This window comes from Schistocerca gregaria, chromosome 5 (genome assembly GCF_023897955.1).
Source record: "Schistocerca gregaria isolate iqSchGreg1 chromosome 5, iqSchGreg1.2, whole genome shotgun sequence".
NCBI lineage: Eukaryota > Metazoa > Arthropoda > Insecta > Orthoptera > Acrididae > Schistocerca > Schistocerca gregaria.
Genome location: NC_064924.1, coordinates 76,627,451 through 76,650,560, shown reverse-complemented (window position 1 = coordinate 76,650,560; position 23,110 = coordinate 76,627,451). Strand labels below are relative to the sequence as shown.

The window sequence follows — 23,110 nt, the reverse complement described above, 5'->3', positions numbered from 1 at the left end:
GAATAAAGCTACGTTTCATCTGCTGTTACCATATTGCGTAAGCATTTAACATATCCTAAGTCTTTCGGTTAATGATTCTATTTTTCCTTTACGTCTAGCGATGATAAATATTGAACATAATGTCGTGTAGAAAATACCCCTTACATCTAACGTCAATGACTCAGAGCGCATTTTATTTGTGTTAGACCTAGCCGCAAAACGTACAGACTCAGTATCAATGAATAAAGGAGAAAGACAATTACGTAACTGATCACCCAACGTAATATCAACATTGACGATGGTATTTGTAGCTGAATTTTTGAGGTAAACACATGGAGCTCAGTCATTTTTTGGTATTAAAAACACATTTTTAAGCTGACGACCATGCACTGATTTAAAGGAATTCAAATAGCATGCAGATGGCTATTGAGAAATGAATGAAATATTTTATGAACATCTGAAAATTACGGTGCAAGCAACTACAACCATGGTTTTTACAACTAAAAGATTACGGTTGTCGTCGACAACATGTTAATTGTGAATCATTAATGTAAGGCAGAAACGGGACATTTGAGGACGTCAGCCTGTTTTTGAAGTATATAGTGCTAATCTCCATCAGTAAGCAGTGAACAAAAGCAGCAAAAAAATTGTACGTATTTACTTTGTTTTAAGATAATGTTTTTGTTACGTCTATGTAATAGCGTGCTAACATCGATGCTCACAAAATCCAAGAGAGACGTACACAATCACTGAAGGAAGGACTGTCGTGGATTTGTAAGTTCCATCTTATGAACTGCATAGAATGTGATTTACAAGATTGCGTTCTGTAAGAACACGGCTTAGGTTTGTCTTCGCGCATTCGTTTTATTGCACCTGGTCTATTTTTGGCGACCTGTGGGTGTCAGCCGTTTGCACATTTTCAGCTTATTCTGCAAAACCATCAAGCGTAATGTGTTGGCTGCTTATTATTTTGTGCAACTGGGGCAACGTTCACTTACGTTTTCCTTATGGAAAATCGTTGAAGGGAATCCAAAAGTTATGTACCATATTTAACGCAAAACATATTTATGCAGCTACAGGTACTTTTACGTATGTAATTCATAAACGACAAGTGGTAAGAGCATAAAATTAAATAATTCACACGTAAATTGAAAGCATTATACACTTTTCATGGAGCCTTTTCGTCTGAATGAAGCACACAGATCTGGTACAAAATACCCGAAAATTTTCAGCTGTGAACCAAGCAAAAGAGGGTACTAGCTTTGGGAGCACTGTGTACTATCACGGGCCTTGACAGGAAGCGCTATACTTCCATTTGCGCTTGAGCTTCGACATACACGTGCGGCTTCCAAAGACCATTTCTACAGACAAAATCTTTGACGATAATTATTGACTAAACTGTTGCACAAGCAAATAAAAACTGGAAAAGAAATCTTTGTCTGTAAATTGTCTGTACTTTGTCAACACGAAGGATCCACACGAATCGGTAAGTCATTGTATATGGCTGTATTTTGTAAATGACTCTCTGAGTTAGATGTGCCAAGAGTAAGACACGACTTTACGGCTATACGTTAAATCTACCTTAGTGCAGTTGTCATTCGAAATGAAAAGGCCATAAGAAACGAACGTTTTTGGAGGAAAGCGCAGTTGCAATACACGGACTGTGGTGACTCACTCAGATCCTGGAGCGGTGAGCTTGCGCAGGGCGTCGACGACCTGGTCAGTGGTGATGTGGTAGATGTCGAGCTGGACGGCGACGCCGTGGCGCACCATGTTGGGCACGTTGAGCTTCTGGTCGGCGAACAGCGGGATCCCCAGCACCGGCACTCCGCAGTGCACCGCCTCCAGCGTCCCCATGAGGCCGCCGTGGGAGATGAACGCCCGCAACTTGGGGTGGCCTGATAGAACAGCACAGCGTCCACTTCAGTCACAATATACGCCGAACACGTCTATTTGCTGTTTTACCCCTAGCAAGAATCAGGTTGTAAGAACTTTCTCACTGACACTTGAAACCAGTTTCCTGGTGTGGCACTTGTTTATGTTGTGGTCTTCAGTCCTGAGACTGGTTTGATGGAGCTCTCCATCCTAATCTATCATGTGCAAGCTTCTTCATCTCCCAGTACCTACTGCAGCCTACATCCTCCTGAATTTGTTTAGTGTATTCATCTCTTGGTCTCCCTCTACGATTTTTACCCTTCACGCTACCATCCAGTACCAAATTGGTGATTCCTTGATGTCTCAGAACATGTCCTATCAACCTATTCCTTCTTCTAGTCAAGTTGTGCCACAAACTCCTCTTCTCCCCAATTCTATTCAATACCTCCTCATTAGTTATGTGATCTACCCATCTAATTTTCAGCATTCTTCTGTAGCACCACATTTCGAAAACTTCTATTCTCTTCTTGTCTAAACTATTTATCGTCCATGTTTCACTTGCATATATGGCTACACTCCGTACAAATACTTTCAGAAACTACTTCCTGACACTTAAATCAATACTCGATGTTAACAAATTTCTCTTCTGCAGAAACGCTTTCTTTGTCATTGCCAGTCTACATTTTATATCCTATTGAGAGGAACACGGATAAAAAATAATAATAATCAGACTGACTGCGATGTTAGCTGTTACAGACGATGGCGAAAAGTTACCCTCTTATGTCATTCTGAAAAGAAAAGCTATGTCCTAAGAAAACTTTCGTAAGAGCTTAGTGGTCGCTGCCAGGTAAACGACCGTATGACAACGCAATTGTTTGTTGACTGGCTGTCTGCAGTAAGGAATCAATGAACTGGGGTACTGCTTGCAAAGAGATAAAGGCTAGTTTAGATGCTTTTAGTGGACATCTAACTGCTGAAGTAAAAGATAAACTTGCTGCACGAAGGATAGACTTTTTCATATTACCAGCAGGAATGCCTTGAAAATAGCAGGAGCTAGGTTTGGCCATAAACAAGCCATTCAAGGACAGCCCCCGAAAAATGTATTCAAATTGGTTCCTGGAAGAAGGTTATGTCCATTCACCGTCTGGTAAGAGCAAGAAGCCATCCGTCACTCTTCTGTGGGAGTGGTTTCTTGCATCATGGTGCTTCATGTCTTCGGAGTACTCGTATATCATCAAGGGGTTCAAGAAACGCTGTATATCAAATATGCTGGATGGCAGCGGGGATGACGAACTATGGGAAGAGAATGAAGATAACGATGGGAATGAGAGCAATGAAGGAAATATCCGTACTGATAGTAATGATAGTGAAGGAGACGGTACCGGTATGTTAGGTGACATCATGCTACAACAAAAACTTTATGGTACCTACGTCTTACATGCAAGGAAAAGCAAATTTCTGGTAATTCTTCTGCTCTCAATCAGTGTGCAGCTTTGTTTTATTCTTCCTCGAAAGTTGAGGGTGCGGCTTATGTCCGTTGTCGGCTTTTTGTCGGGTGAATACCGTAAATTATCCTTTCCGCACTGAGGCATGAAGTTAGTTCACAACTGGAGATGGGCAACCCTCTTAACACGTTTTCAAATCGGTCTCCTATACCTCCTTCCCGTAGCAGCTGCCTGCACGATTTGCGTGCACGCATTGAAATCTGCGGTGTCATAAGCGGTGCCAATACAGACCACCTGTAACAGGAGTTAAAAACTCGGAGAGGCGCGACGCTCTGTCCACTGATCCATCTCCACTTTCTGTATGTCTTGTAATTTGTGCGCGCTCACCTTACGAAACCGCAGAGGTAAGTGTGAATAACGCAGTGGTAGAGACCGTGCAGGATCCGGTGGCCGATGCCCAGTGGGTGGTTTTCGTCCTAAGCGCTGGGTGAGTTCATTCGTTTGTTCAGAAGGGGAGGGCCACAGTGTTTGCCCCATTTCTGCCGGTCGGCACAGACCCTGTCACTACTTGGTTAAATTTCATTGGTGGGGTTGTCGTAGGGAGCAGACCAGACAGAGAGGTCATCTGTCTGATTGGATTAGGGAAGGACGGGGAAGGAAGTCGGCCGTGCCCTTTGAAAGGAACCATCCCAGCATTTGCCTGGAGCGATTTAGGGAAATCACGGAAAAACTAAATCAGGATGGCCGGACCCGGGATTTTCATGATAATGTTCCCATCATTTGGTTAGTAGCATAATTACTGTGATATTTGTGTGGAAGTAAGACACTGCGCGAAATCGAAAAAGTTTACACTGAAAAATATGGGTCACTATGATTTTGCGTTTAGTGCGTATTACATAATATGTTGCTACATATGAAATTTAGCTAACGTAGAATTTGAATTTTTCTTTAGTCTTGGGTGGAGGTCTCCAACTACCATCAATCTGGAGAAAACTGAGATGCGTAGCGCACTCATTAGCTATCGTGCGCACCTGTAATGAAGCCAGAGTGAAAATATGGACAACATTCCTCATATTTCACAAACAGTTTGTGATACTGAAATGGCGTTTTGGCAAATGATAGCACACGGAGATGAGAGTATTTTGGCTTATGGTTTTTCAAAACTTGATTATCCACCGTGTTATTCCACTAGCTACAGACTTTTATGGATGAAATAATGTAATTTTTAACGGCCATCGACCATCTATGGATTTTGGAACAAGATAAGCGACGACATTACACGTTTATTTTTGTACCGAGGATGTGCTTTTACGTGAGATATTGACCTTCTTAAAAAACAACAAAATTTTATTTATATTTCAATATTAAATTATTGTTATTTTGAAAAGTATCACTCTTTGTAAATGTTGTAGATAAAACAAAAGAAAAGAAAGCTGTAAAAACATGAAGAACGAAAATTGTAAGATGAACGGCCTGTTTTAAACATCAGGTTACAGGTCTATAATTTGGCAATAAATAAATTTAAAAAAATATTCATCTTAGTTCATGTCATAAACTCAGTAAATCACTGTTTCAAAATTCTCTAGCAATTGCGTTTGATCAAAATGTTACTGAGGTGTGTTTTGGCAAGAGAAGCAACTTTTAACATGGCAACAAGAGAAATGGGTAGGTTTTATTCGAAATTCGCTCCTCTGAAAGTTACGCGTGGTTAACATGCCAGGCGAAAACGAAACGCTGATTTTGTTGCATTTTCGTCAGATATCTTTTTAGATACTAAGCAAAGTAGAGGTGACAGTACATCTTTTTGAATGGACCCATGCAAGTGTGGGAGTGAAGGGGCTGCATGTAACATTTATATAAAAAAAAATGAGAGTATAGCAGTTCCCCTCCAGTGCTCGCCATTTCCCCTACAGCGCCCGCCCGCATCCACCAGCACTACCACTCTTCCTGTCCGCCATGGTAGCTGAGTGGTCAGCGTGACGGATTGTCGTCTTATGGGCCTGCGTTCGATTACCGGCTGGGTCGGAGATTTTCTACGCTCAGGGACTGGGTGTTGTCTTCATCATCATTTAATGCCCATCCGGCCGGCCGATGAGGCCGTGCGGTTCTAGGCGCTGCAGTCTGGAACCGCGAGACCGCTGCGGTCGCAAGTTCGAATCCTGCCTCGGGCATGGATGTGTGTGATGTCCTCAGGTTAGTTAGGTTTAACTAGTTCTGAGTTCTAGGGGACTAATGACCTCAGAAGTTGAGTCCCATAGTGCTCAGAGCCATTTGAACCATTTGAATCTCGCCCATCCGGGGCGCAGGTGGCCCAATGTGGCGTCGACGAATGTAATAAGACCTGCACCAGGGCGGCCGGACGTGCCCCACAATGGACCTCCCGGACAATCACGCCAACGCTCGTTTCCATTACCACTCTTCCTGAGCGTGTTCTGCCGGTTCTAAATCTACTGGTCACGTTATTTTATACAGCTTTCATCACACAAAGCTAAAGGCCTTGCCACAGTGATAACGCAGTTAAGTTATGACGGGCTGGGCTAGCACTTGGATGGGTGACCATGTGGTCTGCCGAGCGCTGTTGGCAAGCGGGATACACACAGCCCTTGTGAGACAAACTGAGGAGCTACTTGATTGAGAAGTAGCGGCTCCGGTCTCGTAAAGTGACATACGGCAGGGAGAGCAGTGTGCTGACCACACGCCTCTCCATATCCGCATCTAGTGACGCCTGTGGGCTGAGGATGACACGGCGGCCGGTCGACACTGTTGAGCCTTCATGGCCTGTTCGGGAGGAGTTTTCATCACAAAAGCCACATCGGTTCATAAGGTGCGGACAATGTGGTAAGCTCGAGAATACGGCGCTGCTTTTCAAATGGTGGCCCGTGTTCTTGCGACCGATCCTGGAAGTGTTTACTCTCGTAACTGACTGAGCTGCCGCCTCCACACGTGCGCCACCCCGCGACCCGTGCTCCACTTTGTCGAGGGGAGAGCCACTCACTGAGCACGTCGAACTGCGGCAGCCAGTTGGCGGCGAGCACGTTGTCGGGCAGGGCGACGCCCCTGGCGGCGGCCGCCCCCGCGTCCAGCTTCCAGATGAAGCGCTGCGGCCGCAGCTGGCGGAAGGCCTCGGTGAACGCCAGCAGCTTGTCAATGGGCAGGGTGTCCGCCCGCACCAGCGAGCCGAACGTGAACAGCACTGCGCCGGTCTCTCCGGGCGCCCCGTCCAGGAACTCCTGCAGGTCCTGTCGCACAGACACACTTAGTTTAAGCTTCTCCACTTGTCGCAGTTATTAATGACAGGAAACAAAATCTACCTCTGATAGAGTATCCCCTAACAGGCTAAACTCCGCTGCTTTGTTGAAGCTGGAACGAGTCTGTCTCATTTTTGTCTGCTTTCATACTTTTATGGTAATTGTAAGCATGCTTTTATCTCGCTAAGCACAGTGTCAAATACACTGAGCTGATAAAAATCATGGGATATTGTAAATAATAGATTTCAGCTATCTATCGTCCATTTAAAATACTATTGGCAGTTCTAGATTTCAGCTAGAAACTAGCCATTCTCAATGCACCATCATTTTTTATCCATTTATGTAATGCCTGTTGGTCGGGCTTCATTCACAGTTCACTGAATACTGAGTATTACATTCATTGATCAAAAATGATGGTGCATTGAGAATGGCTAGTTTCTAGCTGAAGTCTAGATCTGCCAATAGAATTTCAAAACGACCATCGATAGCTGAAATCTATTATTTACAAGTCAATAACAGTCGCTGCGTGCAACAGCCTCTGAATGGAGGGTCAGCTGAATCATTGGATACCTCGTAATATCTTGTCGGACCTCCTTTTGCGCGACATAGTGCAGCAGAACGACGTGTTATGGACTCAGCAGGTGACTGGAAGTACGCTGCAGAAATACTGAGCCCTGTTGCCTCTATAGGAGACCATAATTTCACAAGTGTTGGGGTGCAGCATTTTGGCGCGAGCTGACCTCTAAATCAGGCTCCATAAATGTTCGACTGGGATTCACGTCGGGTGACCAGGGCGGCCAAATTATTCGCTCAAATTGTCCAGAATATTCTGTCGTTGGTGACATGGTGAATTGTCATCCATAAAAATTCCATTGTTGTTTCGAATAGGAAGTCCATAAATGCCTGCAAAAGGTCTACAGGTAGCCGAACACAAACTTCTCCCGTCAACGATCGGTTCACTTGGACCGGAAGACCTAGTCCATTCCATGTAGACACAGCCCACTCCATTATGAAGCCACTAACAGCGTGCACAGTGCCTTGTTGAGAACTTTGGTTAATGGTTTTATTGGGTCTGCGGCACATTCGAATCCTACCGTCAGGTCTCACCAACCTCACATCAGGATTCATGTGACTAGGCCTCAGTTTTCCAGACGTCTAGTGTCCAAACGATATGGTCACTAGCCCAGAAGAGACGATGCAGGAGATGTGCTGTCAGAAAAGGCGCTCGCGTATATCTTCTGCTGCCGTAACCCACAAACTTTTCGCCGCACTGTCCTGACAAATGCGTTCGTCGTACGTCCCACACTGATTTCAGCGGTTATTTCACAAAGTGTTGCTTGTCTATTAGCACTGACAACTGTAAGAAAAGCATGGTAATTGGAGGAAAGGGGAGAAAAGACCGTATGAAAATAGGGGGAGAGAAAATAGGGGAAGTGAATAACTTCAATTACTTGAGATGTGTAATAATGAATGATATGTATTGCTCAACAGAAATTAGAAAAATAATTGTAATGGCAAAATAAGGATTCAAGAGGAAACAGAAATTACTTTGTGCAGCACTAAAAGCAGGTCTGAGGAAAAGACTTGCCAAATGTTACATCTGGAGCGTTGCACTGTATGGTGCGGAGACCTGGATATTGTGAAAGGAAGATGAAAGAAGATTGGAGGCACTAGAGATGTGGATATGGAGAAGAATGTAAAAAGTGAAATGGGAAGACCGAGTAAAGAACGAAGAAGTATTAAGAAGTGATGGAGAAGAAAGAAACATGATGAAAGTCATCGGCAAGAGAAATTTGACATTGTTTGGGGGGGAGGGCTGTTTATTCAAGGAAGCAATGGAAGGAATGGTGGAGGGAAAAAGGGGAAGAGGAAAAATAAGATATCAAATGCTGAACAATACCAAAGGAGACAAATATTCAGAAATGAAAAGACTGGCTATGGACCGACAAAAGTGGAAGAGGCTTAAGCCATGACAAGACCTGCCGTAAGGCAGAACCCTACTACTACGCAACACCACGAAGATGACGTGCTAATGACACGAAATTTAACCGACTGGAAGAAGATACTGTGATATGTAAATGATTAGCTTTTCACAATATTCACACAAGGTTGGCGCCGGTGGCGACACCTACAACGTGCTGACATGAGGAAAGTTTCCAACCGATTTCTCATACACAAACAGCTGTTGACCGGCGTTGCCTGGTGAAATGTTGAGTTGATGCCTCGTGTAAGGAAGAGAAATGCGTACCATCACGTTTCCGACTTTGATAAAGGTCGGATTGTAGCCTATAGCGATTGCGGTTTATCGTATCGCGACATCCTGCTCGCGTTGGTCGAGATCCAGTGACTGTTAGCAGAATATGAAATCAGTGGGTTCAGGAGGGTAATACCAAACGCCGTGCTGGATCCCAACGGCCTCGTATCATTAGCAGTCTAGATGACAGGTTTCCTATCCGCATGGCTGTAACTGATCGTGCAGTCACGTCTCCATCCCTAAGTCAACAGATGGGGAAGTTTGCAAGACGACAACCATCTGCACGAACAGCAGCATGGACTATCAGCTCGGAGACCATGGCTGCGGTTATCCTTGACGCTACATCACAGACAGGAGCGTCTGTGATGGTGTACTCAACGACGAACCTGGTTGCCCGAATGGTGGCCGAACAACTGGCTCGTCACAATACGCCAGTCACTACTCTTGATGAACTGTGGTATCGTGTTGAAGCTGCATGGGCAGCTGTACCTGTACAGTCCATCCAAGCTCTGTTTGACTCAATGCCCAGGCGAACCAAGGCCATTATTACGGCCAGAGGTGGTTGTTTGGGTACTGATTTCTCAGGATCTATGCACCCAAGTTGCGTGAAAATGTAATAACATGTCAGTTCTAGTATAATATATTTGTCCAATGAATACCCGTTTATCATCTGCATTTCTTTTTCGTGTAGCAATTGTAATGGCCAGTAGTGTACCATACGAAAACCCCTCTTGGAACTACTTAAACCTAACTAACCTAAGTACATCACACACATCCATGCCCGAATCAGGATTCGAACCTGCGACCATAGCGGTCGCGCGGATCCAGACTGTAGCACCTAGAACCGCTCGGCCACCCCGGCCGGCAGAAACATGACATCACACACTACATTCAAGTGACAGAAGTTACGAGATAGCGATATGAACATAAACTATTAAAGGACGGTGCATTGGCGGAGGTGTCAGTTCTACTACGGTGAATCGTGTGAATAGGTTTCCTACGTGATTACCGCCGCACGACGTGAATTAAGAGAAATTGGAATAGTAGTTGAAGCTAGACGCAGTGTCTCAAGACCCCAAGTGTCAAGAGTGTGTCGAGAATACCAAATTTCAGCCATTTCCTCTCAGCGCAAACAATGCAGCAGCCGACGGCTTTCACTTAAATAACGGGAACAGCGGTTTTTACGTAGAGTTGTCAGTGCTAACATACAAGCAACACTGCGTGAAATAACCACAGAAATCAATGTGGGACGTGCAACGAAAGTAGACGTTAGGACAGAGCTGCGCAACTCAGCGTCAGTGGGCTATGGCAGCAGAATACCGAGGCGACTGCCTTTGCAACAGCGCCTGCAGCACCTTTAAAGGGCTCATGACCATTCGGTCAAACCCTACACGGCCGTAAAACCGTGGTCTGTTCAGATGAGTCCTGATTTTAGTTGGTAAATGTTGACGATGTGTTTACATGAAGTGGACTGGGTCTTCTGAACCGATCATTGATTGAAAACCGTTACATTCGGCTACTTGGACACCATTTGAAGCCATTCGAGGTTTTCATGTCGCCAAATAACGATAGGATTTTTATGGATGACAATGCGCCATGTCACAGGACCACAGTTGCTCGGGATTGATGTGAACAGCATTCCGGAGATTTTGAGTGAACAACTTGGCCACCAGTATCGCCCTACATGAATCTCATCGAATATTCATGGAACATAATCGAGAAATTAATTCGTGCACAAACTCCTGCACCGGCAACACCTTCGTAATTGTGGACGGCTATAGAGGCAGCGTGGCTCAATATTTTTGCAGCGAACTTCCAACTACTTTCTGAGTCCATGCCAGGTCGAATTGCTGCACTAAGCCGTGAAATAGGAGATCTTACACGACAGTAGGAGTTATGCCATGACTTTTGTCATCTGAGTGTACTCTACTCAAGTGCAAGTATGTTACAATTAGTAAGTGTAATTTATATAAATATACTTTCCAACGTGGGCGTAATATAGCTATGAATACAATACTCCGTCTGTGCTCATGTATCACCAGTGTTAGCTGTGCCTAAAGACTTCGGCTATCCTGTTATGTTCAGTTAGAAGGGGTATTGGTGAATAGAGCACTACTGCTTGCGATATACTACATTAAAACATGTATGTTGAGTTTTTTACCCAAAGTCAATAATTTTTTTAGAAACTGAGGGTGTCTGAAGTCCTTCCTTCATCAAGGGTGGCTAGATATTTGGCCATCAAATACAAGCGCGCAGTGGAACCAGAAACAAGAAAAATTCCTGGACACTATTCAAACTCGTGGTTTGATTTACAAGGAAATTCGCATAGGCCTATGAGAGTTGCTGAGGTACCTGATCACAAATCTGAGCTGAAAATCTGTAATGAAATACATATATCATGCAGCACAGTGGACCTAACATTGTAAAAAATAAAATGGGATGTTTAATAAATATGTATTAAGTGGTATTTTAGGAAATTCGTCTAGCTGAAAAAATATTACTGATAATTTAATTTACAAATTGTGGAAAAAACCGAATATAAATAGGTTTCAGTAATCGGTGCTGAAAATACTTTAGTATTCCTTTACTGTTACTCTGGAATTTGCAGGCTCGGGTACAGGTGAATCGTTTGCGCTTTTTTTTCCCCCTTGGGTACTTCTGGTAGCTGCAGATATAGGGATCAATTGTTACCGTAAGCCATGAGCAAATGTTGGTTATTGTTATAGTGTGTGAAAAATTTAGTGCCACTTCCTTAATAGGTTATCTATGGGCTAAGCTGTTATCTCTGATTCGTGAGTAATTTGTCTAAGCAGGGCAACTGCAATGATATAATCATAAAGCAGGAATATTTAAGAAATCAGCATTTGGACACGTAGAACAGGGTTTCTGTCGTCAAAATAAATTGCCTCCAAGGTAATGTGACTTTGTGGCTACATGTAGAATGTTACTCCTATCACATCGGTTTGTATTTATAGTAATAACAATTATTTGGCGTCACTATTATTAATACATGTGTAAAAACACGACAAGTGGGTTCAATATTAAGCATCCTGTCTGAACCAAAATTGTTAGCAAATTTTGCTATAGACCTATTTAAGGAACAGTTCTGACTTGGTACGCAGTACATTATCCTCACTACACAGACATTCCGTCGACTCAAAGATAAATAAAAAAACTTTCGTAATTAAAAGATGCAAAGAGTAGTCGAATCAAACTAAATGTACGTTGCTCTTCAACTGGAGTGGTCTGATGTTTCATTAATTCACACCTGTTATGAAGTGAGCCAACGCGATTACAGCACACCAAATATAGCACCTTTGCGAGTGGTGTAGTCTACTGTTCCATCCCGTAAATATATGCTTTGGTACTGTTCCCATACAAAGTCCCATTATTATACATGTAGAGGCGGTAACGTGGGTTATTTTCGAACGTGCGTATGAAGCTACTGAAATGTTGAAACTGTTATTATGAATAAAGTAATTGGCGGCTGGGGTGGCCGAGCGGTTGTAGGCGCTTCAATCTGGAACCGAGCGACCGCTACGGTCGCAGGTTCGAATCCTGCCTCGGGCATGGATGTGTGTGACATCCTTAGGTTAGTTAGGTTTAAGTAATTGTAAATGAAAGATCACCTCTTCTTTTAAATGGTGCCGAAAACCATTACAAAACAGGGATTACCAGCGATCAGCGGACAAAAACGTGATAGACGTTGTTTGTGTCACCTCTTCCGTAACAGATGAATGAGATGTCACATCAAAGATTTGGTCTTTACACGCTCCACATTCGATATCTAACTAAAATTCAGTTAATCTAAAAGGGGTATTATTTGGGCAGCTACATTCCTGTGGAAGCACGGTGTGATTTGTTGAACATAACAAAACACTGAAATTACTTATGATACAATCAACTCTATGTGCTTAGAGGCTTATAGTTTTACTGCAAAGTAGAATAAAACCTCCTGATAACGCTACTACAGTCTATTCATTCGCTTGCCGCATCGAGAAGGGCACAAACCATTAAAGACATTAAAAAATCAGAACGTGTTGTACAAATGAGTTTATTGGAGCAGCGGCCTTTTCACTTTTTTGTAAACATTAATCACGCAGTCGAAGATAACCCATTGGTCAGTCGTTGTGAATCAAATAAACAGACGCTCTGCAAATTTTTTAATATTGACAGAACTGTTGAGACGATGCTAAACTAGAAACGAAAGTAGCTGAATCATCAGTATGAAATTCAAGTTACGTCGTCCAAACGAAATGATTTACTTACCGGTTAAGGTATCTGATACGTTTTTTTGTTAATTTAATGTTGTTTCGTACAGATGCCTTACAGCTCGAAAAGATAAAACCGAGAAAACATTATTTTAGAATACAGAGATGTGTGTTCTGCCAACCAACAAGGTCATTTAGCTATAAAACTCAGAGTTTATGTAAGTCAATGTTTGAAGGTTAACGAATTTAAAGACGAAATGTCGACGATGCAACAGTAACATGCAACAAATGACATTGTGGCCAGCAGGCACATAAATCATAAAAGAGTTATTATACAGGAGAAGTTAAACATTGTTTGAATCAATGTACGATAATACATGAAATACTGACATAATCATATCTTTATTTCTAAATGAGCGAAAGAATCACACGATAGCACTAACAAGTTGCCTTTAAGAACTTAAACTACTGTCATAATCTACTAATTAAAGGTATAATATTATGGCAAAGATTTAACACAATAAGTCGAGTACTGGAGTGATATACTGTGTCCATGTCTTGAGGCACTGTAAACTACGGCTCGCAAATTTCCCACACTGTTTTCATCTAAATATTGAAAATGATGGCATTTACAATGTTCAATGAACTTTAGACATAATCTCAAACATTTTAGAAACTTTTCCTCGCTGATCGCTCCACGAAATAGGAAAGGATAGAAGTATATAGCTTACTATCTCTTCGCTGTTGATGCAATCAAACTTCAGCATCAGGCATTACATTTTAACTTATTGTATCGTTACTACTAACTCTGTTCGCAACACATTTTGCACATTTTATCCAAATACACCACTGACCATACCAACAAAATTATAACATGGTGCGATACACAATTAATGAGGGGTGACATCATCTGAGAAACCATCAGCTTTTCTTAACACGGAGCGTAAATTACCCAAGGTATAGCCATTTAGTGTTTGATAATGAGAGGACATAGCAATTTCAAACGAACTAGAAACACTATTGATTTTTATTGGTCTAATGGAGAACAATACGAAACTAACAAAATTCATATTGCAGCCAAATATTTAACACTTTAACACATTTGTAAACTAATCAGACATCTGAAACTGGCTTTTGCACATGGGAGCTGTTTCTTTAAAGAATCGGCGGTGAGGGTTAAATTTTTCACAAAGTAGAAATTGCTATTTATGTTTTCTTTCCTTATTCGTCATCAAAATGCAAATAAGGAGTCCCAGTGACTTGATTTAGGCCCAGCGAAATAGGACAGAAACATTCAACTTGGTGTTCGAGGTTTCCGCAAAGTGGAGTCACATATCAAAAGTCACAGCGACAACAACATCCAGATCTTCGTGACAAACTGTTCAATTCATCATTGTCCGTTTCACGATATTGTTTGTCTGCTCTTCAGATTCATTAACGTTTGAACATCGACAGCACACAGATGCAGAGCTCTACAGAGGAATGATCCTGATGGACCGTAGAAGAGACATTTTTCCTTATTTTAAAACTGCTCTGACGGGAAATAAAATTCTAATGACAAGAAATAATTCATGTATAGTAATGAAACTACGGTAATCCATGTGTCTAGGTAATGCATACAAGTGATTAACATTACGAGTTCACAAGTTAATGTAAGCGCGAGTGTAGTTACTGCAAATGTAAAATGGTGGTACATTAATAACCGTTGTAAGCCCCAGAATGTTGAACGAAAGCACGAAAAGGTGCATACATAGTGTCGTACAGGTTCCGGATGTCTGCAGGTGGGCTGGTTCTACATGCCTGTTGCACTTGGTCCATGAGTACGAGGACGGTTAATGCTGGTTGTGTATGACACTGGAGATGTCGCCAAGTGATGGTTCAAAAGTGGTTCTGAGCACTGTGGGACTCACATCTGATGTCATCAGTCCCCTAGAACTTAGAACTACTTAACCGTAACTAACCTAAGGACAGCACACTCATCCATGCCCGAGGCAGGTTTCGAGCCTGTGACCGTAGCAGTCAGGCGGTTCCGGACTGAAGTGCCTAGAACCGCACGGCCACCGCGGCCGGCGTCAAGTGATGACCCATACATGCTCGATTGGCGACATATCTGGTGACTGAGAAGGCCAAGGCCATGTAGACGCCATGTGGAACATGTGCGATTACAACGAAGGTATGTGGTCGCGTGTTATCCTCTTGGAAGACACTTTTGGGATGCTGTTCATGAATGGCAGCACAGCAAGTCGTATCACCAGACTGACGTACAAATTTCAGTCAGGTTTTGCGGGATAACCACGACAGTGCTCCTGCTGTCGCACGAAATACCACCGCAGACCATAAGTCCAGTTGTAGGTCCTCTATGTCTAGGACACAGACAGTTCGTTTGCAGGTGCCTTCTTTCAACTAACACACGGTCATCACAGGCACCGAGGCAGAACCAGTTTTCCCCAGAGAGCTCTCGCTTGACACCAGAGAAGTCGGAAACGGCGGTGGTTTGGGGTCAGTGGAGCGCACGCTGCATGGCTTCTGGCTCGGAGCTGTCCTTGAAGTAACCGATTAGTTCGTTGTAGCACAGTGGTGCCAACTGCTACTCAGATTGCTGCTGTAGGTGCAGTACGATGCGCCGGCCCCACACGTCGGAAACGATGATGTTCCCTCTAGGTAGTTTCACGTGACCGACCGGGGCCCGGTCTTTTTGCGACCGTAGCTTCCGGTGTCCACCGCAACATGTACAGTGGCTGCATTCCTGGCAAATCTTCCTGCAGTGATCTTGTAGCCCTATTACACGAACCTATTCAAGCTCGGTGAGCTGTTGATAATGGTGTCTTCATCGTCTTAAAGGCATTCTTGGCGAACATCAAGTCGCTACGACCAGTCTCAACAGTAACTAACTCTGCTAACTCTGACGACTGTGACAGCGAGTGTTCAAAACAAGCCTGACTTGCGTCGTCATAGTGCCGCTACGAGCGCCACTCTCATACAGCCGGCGACAAATTTGAATAGACGTCAACTTTCAGGTGTAGAAACACGCTTACCAACTGTTGCTTATCTCGCCCATTCTTCGTGTTAGGAATCTTTTCCGTCTGTGTATTCGGTGTATTCGGTTTTAGGCGTTCAAACAAGTAACAAGTTCTTAAATTTGTGTTCCGTTTTAACAAAAGCTAGTTTCTCAGGCTTCTGAACGATTATGACGTCAAATCTCCTCACCTATGTCCGTACAATGATATAATTTTTCAGACACAGTCAGAGGAGAGTTTAGGGCTAGCTTTAACTAACCGAATGTTTGATTTAATCTGCTTACGTGGACCACAAAACATTTCAGTGGATTGGTTCATGAGTCGTAGTAAAGTTAGCTTTGAAAAGCGCGCCGCGCAGCGCGTAGCGTGAATCAGTCGCCCTCCGTTTTCTGGCGGTGGCGCCTCTGTCGCAATTGAAGGCTTCAGTGTCTCCCTCTAGCGGGAAAGGGGAAAAGTGGGCTGTTCGCGTGGGTTCAAGAAATGGCTGTATGGGCTCTCGTGGAGAGTTAGAAGCGACTTCTCTGCCGGTGCTGGAGGGACAGCACGCAGATCGCGGCATCAGCGTAAGCGACGCGAGCAGCGGCTCCGTGGCATGGGGCGTAAACTGCTCGTCGCGAAAGGAATGTTCCTGAGCGTGGGTCCGCGAGGGGCCTAATCTGCAGTTCGGCCGTATGCTGTCGACCGGCGAGGAGGTTCTGAAAATCGGCGCGCCTTCCTGCGTCCCTTGAAACGACTGGGCAGAGCATTTGGACGTGCTGCGTTGGTTCAGTCCCGGGAGTCGTAACGCAGCAGAAGTTGAGTACTGATTGTTAACAGATTTTATGAACTTTAATTGAATTTAATTTGGTTATTCTTGTTAATTACATCAGCTGTATATTGTGGGGGTTTCCCGCCATTCATTCTCGTCTACCCACCCGAGGGCATGTGGTAATATTAGGAAGGGTGGTAAGTTTGTCCCTTTTTGAGGACAAAAGGGGGGGGGGGGGATTCAGAGTAAATCTGTGGTTCGGATTGCTTCTTTCCCCTCTAAGGCACAAACGGTTGTACTGTTTAAAATGCAAGGCACTAAGACCTGATCCATTCTCTCGCCTGCCGTAACTATTATTACTAGACTCACGTGAAAAGGTGCTCTAAGTAAGAAGCGAAATTCCTTTTGCCTAGTAGTAAGAACTAGTCAATTGCATAATGAATTCCTGCCCATCTGGAAGCTGTAACTTACGTAAATTTGTGTTTATGTATATTTGGCTACCATCAAGCAAGGTTGCTAATGTACGCCGTAGTGGATTTTTTCGTATTGTTTCTAGTCAGCAAAAACTGTTGTGTGTTTTTTCAATTCTATACCTTTTAAGGCAATTACTCAACGTCCTTACGTGTTTTATAAAGGTAGTTGGCTATTAGTGTGTTTTCTTGCGATGCAAAAGTTCGCCATTTCGTTACGAGTAGAAATTGTTGCCTTAAAAGGAGAATGTTGTAAGGGTTAGCATGTTCTACCTTGCGAGCGTGTGTGTTTGCCGTAAGTTAACTGGCAGAAATTTGTAAAATTTGTTTTTTATATATTTTGGAAATGTTAATGATATTAACTGTGAGTGTCCCCCCCTCCACCATCCCCCCTCCCCCTTCCCCCTCCCCCCTCCCCCCCACGTTCATGATCATGCGTTTTGGTTTTTCTATTTTGAGAACTTTTGTAAACTGTCTTTATATGTGGTACAAATGTTAGATTCTGCGCCATTAATGGGCCTGAGTGAGGCTGTTGTGGGCGGCCGTAGCTACGGCTGTTGTAACCAAATGGGAAATTTGTCTGCCCAAAAGTGAAGTCCTATATTCAAATTGTATTCATTCATTAATGGAGTGAAATTCGTCTGTAATTTAGCTGAGCTTGAAATATTATACAGTGTCGCGTTGTATACGTTAAATTACCTGCCTGTACTTGCCTTTTATTGGCGTGAAATTTTTTATAATAATTTCATAATTTAAAAGTCCTTTCCTATCGTAAATTGTGACTTATTCGTTAATTGATTGTTGGGTAAAATCTTGCACCAAATATCGTAAAGTCTTGCACCAAATTTGAATAAAGAGTGTTACTCAAAATTGTGTGCAATTTCACCAGTTATTCCTTGGCATCTACTTCCACTTTACATTTTGTGTATTAATTGTGATTAATAACCTTTGGTAACCCAAAAGTAATTTTACCGATCAGTTCAGTTAGTCAAAAAGTTCCCTTGGGTGAAGAAACAAGAAGTGATAATAACAAAAAGCAAAGAAATTAAGGCTCAGGACATATTGATCTCTTTGTTAATTTAAATACGATTTTTTTCCTATATAAACATTGTAGAGTATCAACAAATTCAGAAATACAACTCTGTTTTCCATTTAATGTGGAATGTAATGCATCCATCCAGTCATAACTGCCGTCAGTGGATCTCGGTTGTAATTCTGTTTTGAGGTACAGACTCACTTTTGGAAGTGGTTTCGCAGTTGTCGGAACGTGTATGCCGGCGACCTCTACGACATTCGGCAGCAGCGGTCGAGGAAAGTTGATGCTAAAGTGGCTGTTCACCAGGAAAAGGCTGAGATTCTTCACCAGGTCTAGCGTCTTTGGTACTTCGTTCCCAAAATACTCCCTGAAATTAAAATGAATTTTACATTGAGGCGATAATCTGTTCTAGTCAGGTAACAAAAGTAACATATAAAATTAACTGCATAAACGTGCAACTTGCTCTCTTGTTGTAAAATGCGAAGTGCAAACCTTCAAGAAATCTAATCAAATTAATGAAGAAGTTTATCCTGTGTAGGTCAGTTTTGGATAGTCCAGGAGGTAGGACAGTTCTATACAACACAACACTCAATATTTTAGTGATACAGTGTGTGTAAGTTGCATAATACAACGCAGCAATTAAGGAAATAGTTGTAGTTCAGTGTAGAGCATTTATTAATACAGCTATCAGAATTAACTAACGCTGCAGACATTCAACAGTTTGCTAAGTCTGCACTACACAGTACTTTTATTATTGATTGGTTGGTTTTTCTTCTACGTATTACATTTCTTTCGAATAATTCTTCATGTGTTTAGAAATAAAAACTGCCTGAAGCGCAGTTCGGTATTATTTTAAATTATTGTGAGACGATTGGTGAGTGGATCGCTTATTTTGGCAGTTAACTGCGAGAGTCAGTTATTTATTTGCATTACTATTTTATTTTGATGTGGCTGTTACTAAATCATCGGGACAGCCAAAGGGAGGTCGATTTACTTTGGCTAGTATAATTGTTTGCGGTGAATGAGTCCATCATCTACTGCTGGGCAGTTAGAAAATGAATTTCTTTGTCCGTTAAGAGAATCGGTGTGAGAAATTCAGTCGGTGTACAAAATTTAGATGGAATTCAACGGTAACTAAATGCAGTGGATAGGAGCCCTATCGTGTCGGAGAAAACAGATAAAATGCAGGTCCCACGTACCAAGAAATACTGTGAAGAGGTATATCAGCCTTAGAAAGTAACTTGCCCAGAGTTAATCAAGTCTTTAAAAGAACAAACGATTGATAATGGGCAAAATATTCTTTCCTGCTTGTGTTATAACACTAAAAGTTTTGGATTAACTTTAGTAATTTATGTTTTAGGTTCAAGGAACGTTCCGAAACAGTTACAACTCGACAGATTTCTCCTGTCAGCATCTACTTTGTATTCCGATCACGCTATGACGTAAAGTATGCTAATTTCTTATTAAAATGTACCAGGTTATTGTATAGCATTCCTCTAATATTGTTCTGTCAAATAACAGTACAGTAAGAAGAGTTAATTAAGAGGCCAACAAAGGAAGATGCATCGTTTCCACCAAACAAATAATTCAAACACAATTAACGAAAACTTTTTGTAAAAATTGTGACTGAAATGTTTTTAATATTATACATGCTAATTATAACTATTATTTTAGTGCCAGGAACATCACTGCAACCTGCTCGGTAGCTTAACATTAATCTTTTTAACCTCAGTATGTATTTTACGTAAATGTGTGTACAGAAAATGACTGTATGGTTAACGGATTGAATACGAATATTAAAACAATCACTCGTTCACAGAAATTTGACTAGTGATAATGTAAGTTACTTATGAATAGAATGAGCATTCTACCAATTGGATTTACAGCTCTTTAATTACAAAGACTTTTTGGACGAGTATTAGCTAGGTTTCAGGGAGGTCATCAGCGAGACGAATCTAACATTTCTATTGGTGATGGAGGAGAGACCATAAAAATCTGCATATCTTCCAGCATTTTTGGTCTAGGGGACGACTTTCACAGTGTAAGGTGAATAACAGGTTAACATTTCTTTGAACACTGGAGCTAAGTTATACAGACAACCTACAGAACACGTGCGTTGATAACATAAACTGAAGATCAAGAAAGACGAGATCATGTTAAGAGATGTGGAAGGCAAGGTTGAAGGTTATCACAACTGCTTAACAACTTGTACACTGAACATGTGGTAAACCAAGTTAAAGAAGATTTTGGAACAGGACTAAGAGGGCAGGGGAACAGAACCACTGGCCGCGCGAAGTGGCCGCGCAGTTTGAGGCGCCATGTCATGGGCTACGCGGTCCCTCCTGCCGCAGGGTCGAGTCCTCCCTCAGGTATGGAAGTGTGTGTTGCTCTTAGCATAAGTTTGTTTAAGTAAGGTGTAAGTCTAGGGACCGATGACCTTAGCAGTTTGGTTCCTTAGGAATTCACACATTTTGAACAGAACCAGTGCTGAAGTTCGCGTACACATGAATGCTCCGCGCCGAACGTAAAGGGAACACAGGGGAGCTGTTGAAAAGAGCGGACAACACACCTACCACGGTAAATGGATTAACTATGAAAAAAAGCCAATGTGATGGAGAGTATGATGTCCTACATAACATCAATATGGAAACAAAACCGTGGTAGTCGAAGCGAAAGAATTGACTGCACAAGATGGCTGACGTAAGAGAGATATAACAAATAGAAGGATGCAGCCGACCAGTGCTTTCATAAACAGAATATTCCGTCCGAAGAGGCCTCGGAAGGACCAACGGCACCGACCGACGTATCATCCTCGGCTGCTAGGCGTCACTGGATGCGGATATTAGTCAGGTAGCTGCCCAGTTGGCCTCACAAGGGCTGAGTGCACCCCCCCCCCCCCCACTCACCCTCCCCCCCCTCCCCCAATCGAGCGAGGTGGCGCAATAGTTAGCACAATGGACTCACATTCGAGAGGACGACGGTTCAATCCCGTCTCCAGCCGTCCTGATTTAGGTTTGCCGTGATTTCCCTAAATCCTTTCAGGGAAATGCCTGGATGGTTCCTTTGAAAGGGCACGACCGATTTCCTTCCCCATCCTTCCCTAACCCGAGCTTGCGCTCCGTCTCTAATGACCTCGTTGTCGACGGGACGTTAAACACTAACCTCCTCCTGAGTGCACCCCGCTTCCAAACAGCACCCGGCAGACCGGACGGTAACTTATCCTTGTGATAGCCAAGCCCAACAGCGCTTAACTTCGATGACCTGATCGGAACCGGTGTTAACACTGCAGGAAGACCACTGGTTTCGGTAAAATACCTTCACTGATATTTAAATGAAGTGATATATAAGAATGTAAAATTAAGTGGAAAACCGAATTACGGCAGTATAGATCAGAAAAGAATATGGAAGAGCCCTACCAGAAGAAGGCTCAGGTCAGTGCAACATCTGCAGTGGGTTGGAGGAATAGTTAACTGGAAGGCTCACTAGAGGACAATGTTAACAAAGGCAGTTATCCACTAGAATATTCGATGCAGGTAGGCGTCATTTGTAACTATTACACAGATATGAAAATGCAAGCAAACGATAGGAAAAGAAAGAGGAAACCACTAATCCAGTTGAGAGATTGATAACTATGAAAAATCGATTCAAAAAATGTCAATCGTTTTTAATATCATGTGAGTCTTCTGCGCTACATTTACAGTGCATGGAGATGCATCATTTGCAATATGTCGTCGTTCTATTCTTTACGTTTGGAGAGCATTGTCGGCAAGAGGAGGTATAAGCGTTCGTTTCATACCTGTTCAGTTCATCTACTGGTCCTGGAACCAAGAGGTCAAAGCCCACGCTCGTGGCGAAGGTGGACACCGTGTTGACGAGGCGCTCCCAGAAGTTCATGCGCGAGCTGAAGGGCATGAAGTAGTTGGGTATGTAGGCCGGGTTGTCGGGGTTGCCTACGCGGGAGTTTCCCCAGGGCAGCATCACACTGCTCGTCATTCCCACCACTGGGACTCCCCCCAGGTGGTGGTGGAAGGCTGCGAAGCAGTCCGGCCCGAACACCTGCAGCAGTTTGTTGGTATGTTGCCTTGTGCACCAGAGACACGTGGGCAAGAAGAGACAGATGCGTTTGAAACGTGGTGCTGCGGAAGAATGCTGAATATTACACTACTGGCCACTAAAATTGCTACACCAAGAAGAAATGCAGATGGTAAACGGGTATTCATTGGACAAATATATTATACTAGAACTGACATGTGATTACATTTTCACGCAATTTGGGTGCATAGATACTGAGAAATCAGTACCCACAACAGCCACCTCTGGCCGTAATAACGGCCTTGGTACGCCTGGGCATTGAGTCAAACACAGCTTGGATGGCGTGTACAGGTACAGCTGCCATGAAGCTTCAACACGATATCACAGTTCATCAAGAGTAGTGAGTGGCGTATTGTGACCAGCCAGTTGCTCGGCCACCATTGACCACACGTTTTCAATTGGTGAGGGACCAGGAGAATGTGCTGGCCAGGGCAACAGTCGAACATTTTCTGTATTCAGAAAGGCCCGTACAGGACCTGCAACATGCGGTCGTGCGTCATCCTGCTGAAATGTAGGGTTTCGCAGGAATCGAATGAGGGGGAGAGCCGCGGGTCGTAACACATCTGAAATGTAACGTCCACAGCTCAAAGTGCTGTTAGTGCGAACAACAGGTGATCGAGACGTGTAACCAGTGGCACCCCGTACCATCACTCCCGGTGATATGCTAGTATGGCAATGACGAATACACGCTTCCAATATGCGTTAACCGCGCTGTCGCCAAACACGGATGCGACC

At 43.2% G+C, this 23,110-nt stretch overlaps 2 protein-coding genes across 2 annotated transcripts in view; one reads left to right on the top strand and one right to left on the bottom strand.

The window, feature by feature from the left end:
- The window catches only part of LOC126272930 (lachesin-like), a 2,822,604-nt gene that overhangs the window by 1,789,523 nt on the left and 1,009,971 nt on the right, over positions 1 to 23,110 (top strand). The window lies entirely within an intron of this gene.
- The window catches only part of LOC126272926 (UDP-glucosyltransferase 2-like), an 80,720-nt gene that overhangs the window by 3,847 nt on the left and 53,763 nt on the right, over positions 1 to 23,110 (bottom strand). Inside the window, exons 3-6 of the mRNA XM_049976215.1 lie at positions 22,080 to 22,339; positions 18,485 to 18,650; positions 6,295 to 6,538; positions 1,655 to 1,877 (exon numbers count right to left, since the gene is read on the bottom strand). Of these exons, the coding sequence (XP_049832172.1) occupies positions 1,655 to 1,877; positions 6,295 to 6,538; positions 18,485 to 18,650; positions 22,080 to 22,339 (893 nt within the window). The remainder of the gene's footprint in view (positions 1 to 1,654; positions 1,878 to 6,294; positions 6,539 to 18,484; positions 18,651 to 22,079; positions 22,340 to 23,110) is intronic.